Below are 14,092 nucleotides of genomic sequence, written 5' to 3' on the forward strand. Positions count from 1 at the left end.
GCCTGTTCCGTGCTGTACTTTTCTTTGTTCTTCGATATCAATGAAACAGTCTGTGACTTTGTTGAAAATATTCATGTAATTATTTTTCTTTGTTTACATGTGTGCTTATTAAGATTTTAAACATTTATGTCTCTGCTAGACCGAATGTTATATAACTCACAGAATAAAAGCAAATCAATAAAACTTCCTCCAAGGATTTTGAAGACTTTGATCAGATTATTAAAGAACCCTCCCATGGAGCAGTCAAACATTGGTGTGGGAACTGTTGTCACCGAGAAAGAAGAGGATATCGAAAGAAATCTTGTTGATCAGGATGGGCTTTCTGAAATCAACAGCATGTTGGAGAAGATATACCTTGAAGCAAACTCGTTGATAATGACGAAGAATGAAGATATCATCACAAAGTCATCCATCAAAGATGCGGATACAGACATGACCCTTGCAAAACATGTTTTGATGGAAGGTGTTTCTAAAGGTAATGCCAGTGTGGAAGAATCTGGAACCAAATTATTGACTGCCCAGATAACAAAGGGGATTAATCAGTATTTGCAAAACGTTTCCTTGGTTAACGAGAGAGTTGAAATGATAAATACAAGCTATTTGTATGGATATGAACAAAAGTTTTCAAAACTTCTTGCAAAGCTGAGCAAAGTGATAGTTGCAATACCAAAAGTGCTCACAATGGACAAAAAGGAGGACCTTCAGATTAGTGAGAGTATCTTGTTGAGGATCCTCAATGTTAGCAACCATGCTCTTCAGAATCTGAATGGTCGACTGTTGGGGAAAGTGGCGCACAGGGCCAACCATGCTGAACCAGATAAATCTTCTTCCATCAGACATAAATTAAACAAGAAAAATTCCACGTGGGAAGAATTTGTCCAAATTAATCACTTTGTGCAAATGTTTTACAAGCTGGAGGAAAATCTTTCCGATCTGAAGATATTCCTGAAGACTCATGAGAAGGAGAAGGGACATGAATTGGTTGAATACCTTGTGAATCAGTCAATTAAAGTGGTCACTCAGCTGGAACAGATCCCATGGCTGAAAGGGAAAAACTCCTTCATAGATTTTAAACTGGAGGCTTTAAGGGATTTTGCAGGGCCCCTGTCAGATGCAGAATTTATACAGCAGAGGCCATCAATATGATCAACATTAAGATATAAACAAACATAGAGAGAGTACATCAAACTGAACAATTGAAGCAAAATTATAATCAGCTGCTGCAATATTTACTTAAATAAAAGCAGATAAGCAGCACTTGAAAGTGACAATAATTTAAAAGTATTTTTTAAAATTGGTATAGTATTTGCACACAATTAATTATGTGCTCATTCTTCTCGGAGGCCAGGACCAAAGAATAGCACTTTTAAAGATGTTTTCTATCTTATCTGAACAACTAAATTATAATAGACATTTCAGCTGAAACATTAAAAATCTGACATGGACATCAGTCTTGTCTTGTGCTTCTTAAAAATAAATTGTAAAGGAAAAGAGAGAGAGGATTGCATGATTATACAAACTTGCCCTCCTGCAGGGAGGATTCTCAATTGACAACCGGGCTGCCCTTCTCCGAGACGTGATGGGTAGAGTTTCCACATGGTTGGAGATCACAAACACAAGGAGATCCACAAAATTTCTGGTGCAAATTAATGTGCAACACCAATCAAATTTGCGCTATATTTTGATCTGTTTTCTGAAAACAAAACATTGCATTAGGAGCCAGCCTTGCTCAAAACAAAAACTGCCCGTGCCCCGGGATGAATTGTGGGTTTTTAAGGAGACTTTAAAAATTAGGCGCAAGGGCACCAATTGGCATGCTGTATGCGACACCGTAGCGCAGTGGTTAGCGTTGTTGCTTCACAGCTCCAAGGTCCAAGGTTCAATTCCCAGCTTGGGTCACTTTCTGTGCAGTGTCTGCGGGGGTTTCCTCCGGGTGCTCCGGTTTCGGTCCACAGTCCAAAGATGTGCAGGTTAAGTGGATTGGCTATGCTAAATTGCCCATAGTGTCCAAAAAAGGGTAGGTGGGGTTACTGGGATAAGGTGGAGGCATGGGCTTGAGTAAGGTTCTCTTTCCATGGGCCAGTGCAGATTCAATGGCTGAATGGCCTCCTTCTGTACTGTAAATTCTATGATTCTATGAAAGCTTTTGAATGTAACGATTTTTAATTTACTGAGAAACTGACTATTGTGCAAATGTGGCTGGAAAGTAGTGACTGGAAAATAGTCAGTATTTATAGTCAGTAATAGTCCTGAAAACGATTTTCTGTCATTTTCATTTTAAACCATGTTAATCACAGGTGATGGAGTGACACTGATTAAAAATGCTTATTTTGGGTGCCAAACTCATTTTCTGCTCTATTAACCAAGCAACTTGCTACTTAGAACATAGAACATACAGTGCAGAATGAGGCCATTTGGCCCATCGAGTCTGCATCGATCCACTTAAGCCCTCACTTCCACCCTATCCCCGTACCCCAATAACCCCTGCTAACCGTTTTGGACTCTAAGGGCAATTTAGCACAGCCAATCCACCTAACCTGCACATCTTTGGACTGTGGGAGGAAACCGGAGCACCCAGAGGAAACCCACGCAGACACGGGGAGAACGTGCAGACTCCGCACAGACAGAGACCCAAGCTGGGAATCGAACCTGGGACCCTGGCGCTGTGAAGCAACAGTGCTATCCACTTGTGCTACCATGCTGCCCCAAAGATATCATGGAATATTTTTTCAGCGATTGTTTTTCAAATTACACTTTAAACGCAACTTGAGCCCTGATGTCAATGTGATGTAATGTGGTGTCCCTTTACACCCTAGCTTATCTCTGACTGATTCTCAAAACATGAATTGGACAAATGGTAGGGCAGGTTGCTTCAACCGGTTTTGAGCAAGTTTTTCCACGCACATGGTGAAAGATTCCTTCACCTTTGCAAAGGCCATGGGCAGGATTTTCCGCTCCGTCGCACCCGCTTTTTGGTGTGGCGCACCCCCACTGGCAGTGGGATTCTCCATCCCGACAGCCGGCCAATGTGGGGTTTCCCATCAGGGGCACTCCCCGCACCGTCGGGAAATCCGCGTGCGTGAGTGCGCTGCCGGCTAAATGGAGGATCCCGCCGACGGAGAATCCAGCGCCACACAGGACTTGCATATTGAAGGCAATGCTGTGTCCGTGTGCTCACTCGACATCACTGGCCTGGTCACCAATACACTGCTCAAGGAAGCCATAGACATTTGCACTGCCTCACAGCAATCTATTCATGCTGCCATTGTCGGAATCTGTATTCATCTGATTTTTGAACTCAAGAAATTCATGCAGTTGAGTTCTGTCTTAGCCATGACCGTGAATGCCCAAATAAATGGTAGCCATGGAATCCCCTCTAGGCACAGGTCTCGCAAACTTTGTTGTCGGTTTCAATGAGAGACCTGTCGTTGATGGAATGGCGCTTAACCTCCGACTCCGACCCTCCAACCTCATCCTAATGTATGAGGATACATTAGGGTGTATCCTTCCGAAGACACAGATGATACATTTTCTACGTTTGAATCCATAGCTGCATGTAAGAATTTCCTTACACACGTTAATGGGTTCTGTCCTGTGTTAAAATTCACCTTTGAAATGGAGCACGCAAATTAGCTCTTTTCCTTGATGTGCTAGTTGAGAAATTTGCCGGTTGGTTCTCTGCTCTTATTGCCATGAAGCACACTTATGTTATCTTCGAGGGTATCCCAACTTGGAACACTGGTTCATGGGGGGGGTGTATAGTTTTGATTTTGGAAATATGTGAGGAGTCAAGTGAAATCCTAATGAGGATAAACAGCCCAATCGTGTAACAATTGTTAAAGACTATTTATTAAATTAAAGAAAGGAAAAATACACTGAAAGACAATTAAGAATGTGAACCACTAAACACCGACAGTTTATGTGAACGTATCCCTTGTTCCAAAATATATCGACTATCCTTGAACCCCTTAAGACGGGCGGGAGGGTAGCACAGTGGTTAGCACAGTTGCTTCACAGCTCCAGGGTCTCAGGTTCGATTCCCGGCTTGGGTCACTGTCTTTGCGGAGTCTGCACGTTCTCCCTGTGTCTGCGTGGGTTTCCTCCGGGTGTTCCGGTTTCCTCCCACAGTCCAAAGATGTGCAGGTTAGGTGGATTAGTTATGCTGAATTGCCCTTACAATCCAAAAAAGGTTAGGTGGGGTTACGGGGATAAGGTGGAGGTGTGGGTATAGGGTGGAGGCATGGGCTTGGGTAGGGTTAGGTGGATTGGACACGCTAAATTGTTCTTAGTGATCAAAAAAAGGTTAGGTAGGATTACCGGGTTACAGAGATCGGGTGGAATTGTGGGTTTAGGTAGGGTGCTCTTTCCAAGGGCCAGTGCAGACTCGATGGGCCGAATGGCCTCCTTCTGCACTGTAAATTCTATGATTCTATGATAATTTCCAAATTATCTTTTTTTTTTCTACCAAATGCTTATTCTCAGTGGCTAACAAACTTCATGGGCTGGATTCTCCGCTCCCCGACACCAAAATCGCATTCGGCAAGGAGGCGGAGAATCCCCGATTTTCATGCCGGCGTGGGGACTTGGTCTCCTAAACAGAGAATTCAGCCCCATGAATTTTTTGATGAGAAAGTTTTTTGCACTGAGTGCTGAATTTGGTGCTTTTTGAGTGCTATAGTAAGAGTTTGGTGACCGAGGGAGTTAGGTGAGGAGGGAGTAAGGTGCTCCTTTCATTTTGTTTCCGACATTTCCGCAAAGAGTGAGAAGAGAGCCAGGAGTTTACAGAAAGTGTAGCTGACTGGGAGCAGAGTCGGAGGGCGGAGATCTAGTTAGTCCACAGGGCAGCTATATTCTGTCAGGTAAGAGGGGATGGAGGCTAGGCCAGTTGCATGCTCCTCCTGTAGGATGTGGGTGGTGAGGGATACCACCGGTGTCCCCGCTGACTGTACCTGCGGGAAGTGCACCCAACTTCAGCTCCTCAAAGACCGTGTTAGGGAACTGGAGCTGAAGATGGATGAACTTCGGATCATCCGGGAGGCAGAGGGGGTGATTGAGAAGAGTTACAGGGAGGTAACCACACCCAAGGTACGGGACAAGAATAGCTGGGTGACCGTCAGGGGGAAAAAAAAAAAACAGGCAGACAGTGCAGGGATCCCTCGTGGCCATTCCCCTTCAAAACAAGTATACCGTTTTGGATGCTGTTGGGGGGGGTGACCTACCGAGGGAAGGCCCTAGCGGCCAGGTCTCTGGCACTGAGTCTGGCTCTGGGGCTCAGAAGGGAAGGGGGGAGAATAGAAAAGCAATAGTAGGAGATTCAATGGATAGGGGAATAGATAGGAGATTCTGTGGTCGCGAGCAAGACTCCCGGAAGGTATGTTGCCTCCCGGGTGCCAGGGTCAGGGATGTCTCGGATCGTGTCTTCAGGATCCTTAAGGGGGAGGGCGAGCAGCCAGAAGTCATGGTGCACATTGGTACCAACGACATAGGTAGGAAAAGGGGTGTGGAGGTAATAAACAAGTTTAGGGAGTTAGGCTGGAAGTTAAAAGCCAGGACAGACAGAGTTGTCATCTCTGGTTTGTTGCCGGTGCCACATGATAGCGAGGCTAGGAATAGGGCGAGAGTGCAGTTGAACACGTGGCTGCAGGAATGGTGTAGGAGGGAGGGCTTCAGGTATTTGGATAATTGGAGCGCATTCTGGGGAAGGTGGGACCTGTACAAGCAGGACGGGTTGCATCTGAACCAGAGGGGCACCAATATCCTGGGAGGGAGGTTTTCTAGTACTCTTCGGGAGGGTTTAAACTAATTTGGCTGGGGAATGGGAACCGGATTTGTTGTCCAGCAACTAAGGTAGCCGATATTCAGGACGCCAAAGCGTGTAATGAGGCAGTGGGGAAGGGAACACTGACAAAGGAGAGTACTTGCAGGCACGGAGATGGGTTGAAGTGTGTATACTTCAACGCAAGAAGCATCAGGAATAAGGTGGGTGAACTTAAGGCATGGATCGGTACTTGGGACTACGATGTGGTGGCCATTACGGAAACTTGGATAGAAGAGGGGCAGAAATGGTTGTTGGAGGTCCCTGGTTATAGATGTTTCAATAAGATTAGGGGGGGTGGTAAAAGAGGTGGGGGCGTGGCATTGTTAATTAGAGATAGTATAACAGCTGCAGAAAGGCAGTTCGAGGAGTATCACCCTAATGAGGTAGTATGGGTTGAAGTCAGAAATAGGAAAGGAGCAGTCACCTTGTTAGGAGTTTTCTATAGGCCCCCCAATAGTAGCAGAGATGTGGAGGAACAGATTGGGAAACAGATTTTGGAAAGGTGCAGAAGTCACAGGGTAGTAGTCATGGGTGACTTTAACTTCCCAAATATTGAGTGGAAACTCTTTCGATCAAATAGTTTGGATGGGGTGGTGTTTGTGCAGTGTGTCCAGGAAGCTTTTCTAACACAGTATGTAGATTGTCCGACCAGAGGAGGGGTAATATTGGATTTAGTACTTGGTAATGAACCAGGGCAAGTGATAGATTTGTTAGTGGGGGAGCATTTTGGAGATAGTGACCACAATTCTGTGACTTTCGCTTTAGTAATGGAGAGGGATAGGTGCGTGCAACAGGGCAAGGTTTACAATTGGGGGAAGGGTAAATACGATGTTGTCAGACAAGAATTGAAGTGCATAAGTTGGGAACATAGGCTGTCATGGAAGGACACAAGTGAAATGTGGAACTTGTTCAAGGAACAGGTACTACGTGTCCTTGATATGTATGTCCCTGTCAGGCAGGGAAGAGATGGTCGAGTGAGGGAACCATGGTTGACAAGAGAGGTTGAATGTCTTGTTAAGAGGAAAAAGGAGACTTATGTAAGGCTGAGGAAACAAGGTTCAGACAGGGCATTGGAGGGATACAAGATAGCCAGGAGGGAACTGAAGAAAGGGATTAGAGGAGCTAAGAGAGGGCATGAACAATCTTTGGCGGGTAGGATCAAGGAAAACCCCAAGGCCTTTTACACATATGTGAGAAATATGAGAATGACTAGAGCGAGGGTAGGTCCGATCAAGGACAGTAGCGGGAGATTGTGTATTGAGTCTGAAGAGATAGGAGAGGTCTTGAACGAGTACTTTTCTTCTGCATTTACAAATGAGAGGGGCGATATTGTTGGAGAGGACAGTGTGAAACAGACTGGTAAGCTCGAGGAAATACTTGTTAGGAAGGAAGATGTGTTGGGCATTTTGAAAAACTTGAGGATAGACAAGTCCCCCGGGCCTGACGGGATATATCCAAGGATTCTGTGGGAAGCAAGAGATGAAATTGCAGAGCCGTTGGCAATGATCTTTTCGTCCTCACTGTCAACAGGGGTGGTACCAGGGGATTGGAGAGTGGCGAATGTCGTGCCCCTGTTCAAAAAAGGGACTAGGGATAACCCTGGGAATTACAGGCCAGTTAGTCTTACTTCGGTGGTAGGCAAAGTAATGGAAAGGGTACTGAAGGATAGGATTTCTGAGCATCTGGAAAGGCACTGCTTGATTAGGGATGGTCAGCACGGATTTGTGAGGGGTAGGTCTTGCCTTACAAATCTTATTGAATTCTTTGAGGAGGTGACCAAGCATGTGGATGAAGGTAAAGCAGTGGATGTAGTGTACATGGATTTTAGTAAGGCATTTGATAAGGTTCCCCATGGTAGGCTTCTGCAGAAAGTAAGGCGCCATGGGATAGTGGGAAATTTGGCCAGTTGGATAACGAACTGGCTAACCGATAGAAGTCCGAGAGTGGTGGTGGATGGCAAATATTCAGCCTGGATCCCAGTTACCAGTGGCGTACCGCAGGGATCAGTTCAGGGTCCTCTGCTGTTTGTGATTTTCATTAATGACTTGGATGAGGGAGTTGAAGGGTGGGTCAGTAAATTTGCAGACGATACGAAGATTGGTGGAGTTGTGGATAGTAAGGAGGGCTGTTGTCGGCTGCAAAGAGACATAGATAGGATGCAGAGCAGGGCTGAGAAGTGGCAGATGGAGTTTAACCCTGAAAAGTGTGAGGTTGTCCATTTTGGAAGGACAAATATGAATGCGGAATACAGGGTTAACGGTAGAGTTCTTGGCAATGTGGAGGAGCAGAGAGATCTTGGGGTCTATGTTCATACATCTTTGAAAGTTGCCACTCAAGTGGATAGAGCTGTGAAGAAGGCCTATGGTGTGCTCGCGTTCATTAACAGAGGGATTGAATTTAAGAGCCGTGAGGTGATGATGCAGCTGTACAAAACTTTGGTAAGGCCACATTTGGAGTACTGTGTACAGTTCTGGTCACCTCATTTTAGGAAGGATGTGGAAGCTTTGGAAAAGGTGCAAAGAAGATTTACCAGGATGTTACCTGGAATGGAGAGTAGGTCTTACGAGGAAAGGTTGAGGGTGCTAGGCCTTTTCTCATTAGAACGGAGAAGGATGAGGGGCGACTTGATAGAGGTTTATAAGATGATCAGGGGAATAGATAGAGTAGACAGTCAGTAACTTTTTCCCTGGGTGGAACAAACCATTACAAGGGGACATAAATTTAAGGTGAAAGGTGGAAGATATAGGAGGGATATCAGAGGTAGGTTCTTTACCCAGAGAGTAGTGGGGGCATGGAATGCACTGCCTGTGGAAGTAGTTGAGTCGGAAACATTAGGGACCTTCAAGCAGCTATTGGATAGGTACATGGATTACGGTAAAATGATATAGTGTCGATTTATTTGTTCTTAAGGGCAGCACGGTAGCATTGTGGATAGCACAATTGCTTCACAGCTCCAGGGTCCCAGGTTTGATTCCGGCTTGGGTCACTGTCTGTGCGGAGTCTGCACGTCCTCCCCGTGTCTGCGTGGGTTTCCTCCGGGTGCTCCGGTTTCCTCCCACAGTCCAAAGATGTGCAGGGTAGGTGGATTGGCCATGATAAATTGCCCTTAGTGTCCAAAATTGCCCTTGGTGTTGGGTGGCGGGGTTGGGTTTGGGTGGGGTGCTCTTTCCAAGAGCCGGTGCAGACTCAGGGGGCCGAATGGCCTCCTTCTGCACTGTAAATTCAATGATAATCTATGATTAATCTAGGACAAAGGTTCGGCACAACATCGTGGGCCGAAGGGCCTGTTCTGTGCTGTATTTTCTATGTTCTATGTTCTATATGTTAAATCTCTGGCTTCCTTAGTGGTCAGCAGTAATGGCACGATCCACTGAAATGTAGATCTACATATTTTTCAAACACTAAAACTCGATCATTCTTCATATTGAGCATCTTCCGAGCCTTCTTCATCATAGATCGACTTAACAATAGTGTATCTAGCTGGTAACCACATCAGTACTGATCAACAAATTGATCCCTGAGATCTTATAAAGGAGGAATACCCGTTCTCAGGATGTTAATTTATTGTTATCTCCGAACTTGAAGCAGGCGTCGCTTTCGTACTCCTTGACCTTCCTCTGGTCTGTCTCCGCAAGAGGCCCCAGGTAGCAGTTAAACCGGTCCACACCACACACTGTAGAAAATGCAACTACTGCCCAAAATGTCATAGTTGATGGAATTGACCATCAAAATGCTCATTACTGGAGTCAAACTCTTTGTGCCCAATACAATTCACTCACGGCAGTCACAATCATCATTTTAAGTCTTGGATAAATCTGTCTCATGGGTTACTTCAAGGGGCTGGTTTAGCACAGTGGGCTAAACAGCTGGTTTATAAATGCAGAACAAGGCAGCAGCGCGGGTTCAATTCCCGTAACAGCCTCCCCGAACAGGCGCCGGAATGTGGCGACTAGGGGCTTTTCACAGTAAATTCACTGAAGCCTACTTGTGACAATAAGCGATTATTATTATGAAAACCATAATTCCTTCGCTGTGGATAGTTCATCACATTCTGATACCGGGATCACACTGGAATTACGGATTAACCAAGCCTGTACATTTCTTGTGTTTAAACGCCTACGGTTACCATCCCAGATATGTTTTTTTATCTCAACTTACAAATTGGCTATGGTTATGACCCCTTTCCAGCCTCCTCTCATTAACCCCATCTCTGTTTTGGAATTTCCATCTAATGTTTAGTCGATCTTGAATTGCGCCTCCATTGAATCCTCTGTCCTTTGGTATACTGCATTTTAATTTGCATGTGCTAAGAGAGTGGCTAATTTCATTTAGGACTATAGCCATTTGATCAAAGAGAGATTCTTTCCCCTGGAATTGAATCCCTGTTAATACCAAAAGACCATCATCATGGGAAATGCGGGCACAGTCCAGTATTTAAACACCAATATGGATTCCATATTTCAAATCTCTGTGGTCTTTTAGAACATTTATCAAAATCTATTCTCCAATGAATTGATCCTCTGATTTCCTAAAATCTATTAAATTTTGCTTCCAATAACTTGCCCTTTGTGTAAATCTCATCCAAACATTTTGGGAGAAAGTCCAATTCCTCTTCTTGATCCAGATTACCACTTTCCACTCTGAAATACAATAATAATAATCTTTATTATTGTCACAAGTAGGCTTACATTAACATTGCAATGAAGTTACTGTGAAAATCCCCTAGTCACCACACTCCGCGCCTGTTCGGGTACACAGAGGGACAATTCAGAATGTCCAATTCATCTAACAAGCACGTCTTTCGGGACTGTGGGAGGAAACCGGAGCACCCGGAGGAAACCCACGCAGACACGGGGAGAACGTGCAGACTCCGCACAGACAGTGACCCAAGCCGGGAATCGAACCTGGGTCCCTGGTGCTGTGAAGCAACTGTGCTAACCACTGTGCTACCATGCCACCCCACTTCTCATCTTACTTTTGTATGGTAACGATAATGCTAATCCTTCACCTTGCTTCGTTTGGGGTGGGGATGAACCCAGGTCCACGTTTTAACTTCAGCTGTCCATTTCTGATATGGCTCAGAGTCAGAAACAAATGGTGGATAGTCAACATTTGCAATTTGACACCGCCCTTCCACCATTTCTGTAACTTAAATTGTCAGCGACTGGTTTTCCTCACAGGATTGCGACAAAAGGCTTCCGATACAGCAGTCAATCACCAAGTTTAAAGTTCATCCTCTGAAATGAAAAAAATGAAATGAAAATTGCTTATTGTCACAAGTAGGCTTCAAATGAAGTTACTGTGAAAAGCCCCTAGTCGCCACATTCCGGCGCCCGTTCGGGGAGGCAGTTACGGGAATTGAACCGTGCTGCTGGCCTGCCTTGGTCTGCTTTCAAAGCCAGCTCTTTAGCCCTGTGCTAAATCAGCCCCTCTGCTACCATTGTTACTCACAACCAGGGGCTACAGTAGAAGACGTCTGGTCTTTTAGGTTTATTGTGAGACCTTCTACTAAGCCACATGGAGCTCTCACCACAGGGCATTCCAGCTGTCTTTATTTATAGGATAATCAATGTCACATGTTTAACTAGCATTCCCTTTATCAAGGTAATTGATGTGCGCCGTGATTAATAGTACATTAACATTGATGGTTTAAAGGGCAGGGAGAAACAGTGTTGTCTTTTTTTGGTTGAAGATAGCCACTGACCAATGCTACTTGTTGCTCATGCAAGTCTAAGAGGAGAAGCCAAAGCGCACAGAGGCACTCTGCTGACGTCACTACAGATCACGTGATGTTCCACCAACAGGGATGTATTGCTTAAATACACAGCACCAAGTCTTGCTGTAAATTGACATGAATGGTTTCATTATCTTTGCGAAAACCTGTAGAATTATCAGTAAGCAGTCCCTTATGACAGAGGTTCAAAACAATCCCTTATTAACAGACATTAACAAATCAAGGAAAAATAGTTGGGCTGAGACCTCTGGCCTTGAGGAGGTTTCTTGAAAATTATTCCATGAAATGAGGGTGTCGCTGGCTGGGGCTGCATTTCTTCCCCATCCCTAATTGCTCCTTGAACTGAATGGCTTGTTCGGCCACTTCAGAGGGTCAAACACATTGCTGTGGATCTGGAGTTACATGTAGGCCTGACCAGGTAAAGATGGCAGATTTCCTTTCCGAAAGGACATTAGTGATGTGTTTTATGGACAATCGATTCAGGGTCACCATAAGGCTTTTGCTTCCATATTTTCTTGAAAATACCATGATTCCACCGCCTCCCCATTACTCCTGCAGTAATGTCCAGATTTTACGATTATTTACCTCCACCAATAATAATAATCTTTATTAGTGTCACAATTAGGCTTTCATTAACACTGCAATGAAGTGAAAAGCCCCTAGTCGCCACACTCTGGCGCCTGTTAGGGTACACTGAGGGAGAATTCAGAATGTCCAAATTACCTAACAGTATGTCTTTTGGGACTTGAGGGAGGAAACCGGAGCAGCCGGAGGAAACCCTCGCAGAGACAGGGAGAGCGTGCAGACTCCGCACAAGACAGTGATCCATGCCGGGAATCGAACCTGGGACCCTGGCGCTGTGAATCAACAGTGCCAACCACTGTGCTATTGTGCTGCCCATAATCATGATCATTACTCCATCTCGCGTTTAGCGCCTCCCTCTTCACGGTTTTGTCCAGTTCTGATGAAAGGTCGCAGACCACAAATGTTAACTCCACAGATGCTGCTTGACCTGCTGAATATTCTAAGCATTTTCTTTTTTTTAAATTTCTGACTTCCAACATCCGCAGTTCTTATTTGAGGGAGCTTCTTCTATGCGAATTGGCTGCTATTTTTCTGCATTACAGCTGCGTTAATGCCAAGAAAATACTTCATTGGCTGCAACGCGCCGCGGAACATCTTAAGAGTGTGGAAGGTGTTATATAAATGCAAGTTCCTCAATAACCACTTGAAAGATGTAATTGAGAATACATTGTCAGCACCATCTGGTCCCAATGAATCAGAAATCTTTGGGAAAGCAAACGAGAAAATTAAAGATCTTTCTTAAAGTTCTGGAAATAACAGAGTTACTTGAATTTGTATCCTGGAAACAATTCATCGGTTCTTTGGTGACTTCGTTTTCTTTGCAATTAGATTGTATATCTTGTAAATTAGGCTTTGTGGAAACAACAAATGCCCTAATTGTTTTCATGAGCAGAAGTATTGGAATTGAAACTTCATTAATATTCAGATTCATGTGTGGAAACAATTGTGCTCCTGAAAACTGCATCTTAGTGTCATCTGAAAGTGAAGCCACTTGATAGGTGTAACTGGGAATAGGTTGTCAACCGCACATGCTCCCTGATGAATCATTCAAAATCCTTTAATCTACGGATGAGCGCACATAACCATCACAAATCAGAATGAGAGCATAACTTGAAAACCTTCCGCACCGCCAGAAAGACAAGTGAGCAAAGATATTCCATACTCAAATAAATCCATTGTACACAAAAAGGGAAAAGAAAATCGAGGGAAAGAAATAGCTTAAGACTGAATTGTGGCAAGATGCTTTGGACAGTAGCAGTAGCTTCTCAGACACAGTTATGAACAAAGACAGGTAAGGATCTGCTCACTGCATTATTTTACGGTTATTTTTAAAGTGATCCAACTATGCATTCAAAATATAAAGATCCAATCAGATGCATTGTTGTTATATGTTGTTAGGGCAGCACGGTAGCACAATGGTTAGCACTGTTGCTTCACAGCGCCAGGGTCCCAGGTTCGATTCCCGGCTTGGACCACTGTCTATGTGGAGTCTGCACGTTCTCCCCATGTCTGCGTGGGTTTCCTCCGGGTGCTCTGGTTTCCTCCCTCCAGTCCCGAAAAACGTGCTGTTAGGTAATTTGGACATTCCGAATTCTCCCTCAGTGTACTCGAACAGGCACCGCAATATGGCGACAAGGGGATTTTCACAGTAACTTCATTGCAGTGTTAATGTAAGCATACTTGTGACAATAAAAGATTGCTGTGTTATCTTCATGGTGTATGCGGTTTAGATGTTTTATTGCAAGTGTTTGGTTTGTATGGTCGGACGTTTGAGGCGAAACCAATTCTGTCCTCTACCCACTTTGAAAGCTCCCATGTTGGGGTACAGTCCCACAAATGCTGAAAACCCTCTGGTTCCTCACCCAATTTATTATTCTTCATTGCAGAAATGCGACAGGGTGTTGGCCAAGCTGGTTATTAAGGCGCAGGAGGGGTGAGAAGATACATCTGATCTT

General features: G+C 44.6%; 2 protein-coding genes across 2 annotated transcripts in view; both read left to right on the forward strand.

The window, feature by feature from the left end:
- Nucleotides 1-1,440, forward strand: part of LOC140387148 (uncharacterized) — an 82,779-nt gene extending 81,339 nt beyond the window's left edge. Inside the window, exon 5 of the mRNA XM_072470155.1 lies at nucleotides 140-1,440. Coding sequence (XP_072326256.1) covers nucleotides 140-1,146 — 1,007 coding nt within the window. The 3' untranslated portion in view covers nucleotides 1,147-1,440. The remainder of the gene's footprint in view (nucleotides 1-139) is intronic.
- Nucleotides 1,441-13,252: 11,812 nt separating this feature from the next.
- Nucleotides 13,253-14,092, forward strand: part of nox5 (NADPH oxidase, EF-hand calcium binding domain 5) — a 138,910-nt gene continuing 138,070 nt past the window's right edge. Inside the window, exon 1 of the mRNA XM_072470482.1 lies at nucleotides 13,253-13,428. Coding sequence (XP_072326583.1) covers nucleotides 13,415-13,428 — 14 coding nt within the window. The 5' untranslated portion in view covers nucleotides 13,253-13,414. The remainder of the gene's footprint in view (nucleotides 13,429-14,092) is intronic.

The sequence above is a fragment of the Scyliorhinus torazame genome, chromosome 12 (assembly GCF_047496885.1).
Source record: "Scyliorhinus torazame isolate Kashiwa2021f chromosome 12, sScyTor2.1, whole genome shotgun sequence".
Classification (NCBI taxonomy): domain Eukaryota; kingdom Metazoa; phylum Chordata; class Chondrichthyes; order Carcharhiniformes; family Scyliorhinidae; genus Scyliorhinus; species Scyliorhinus torazame.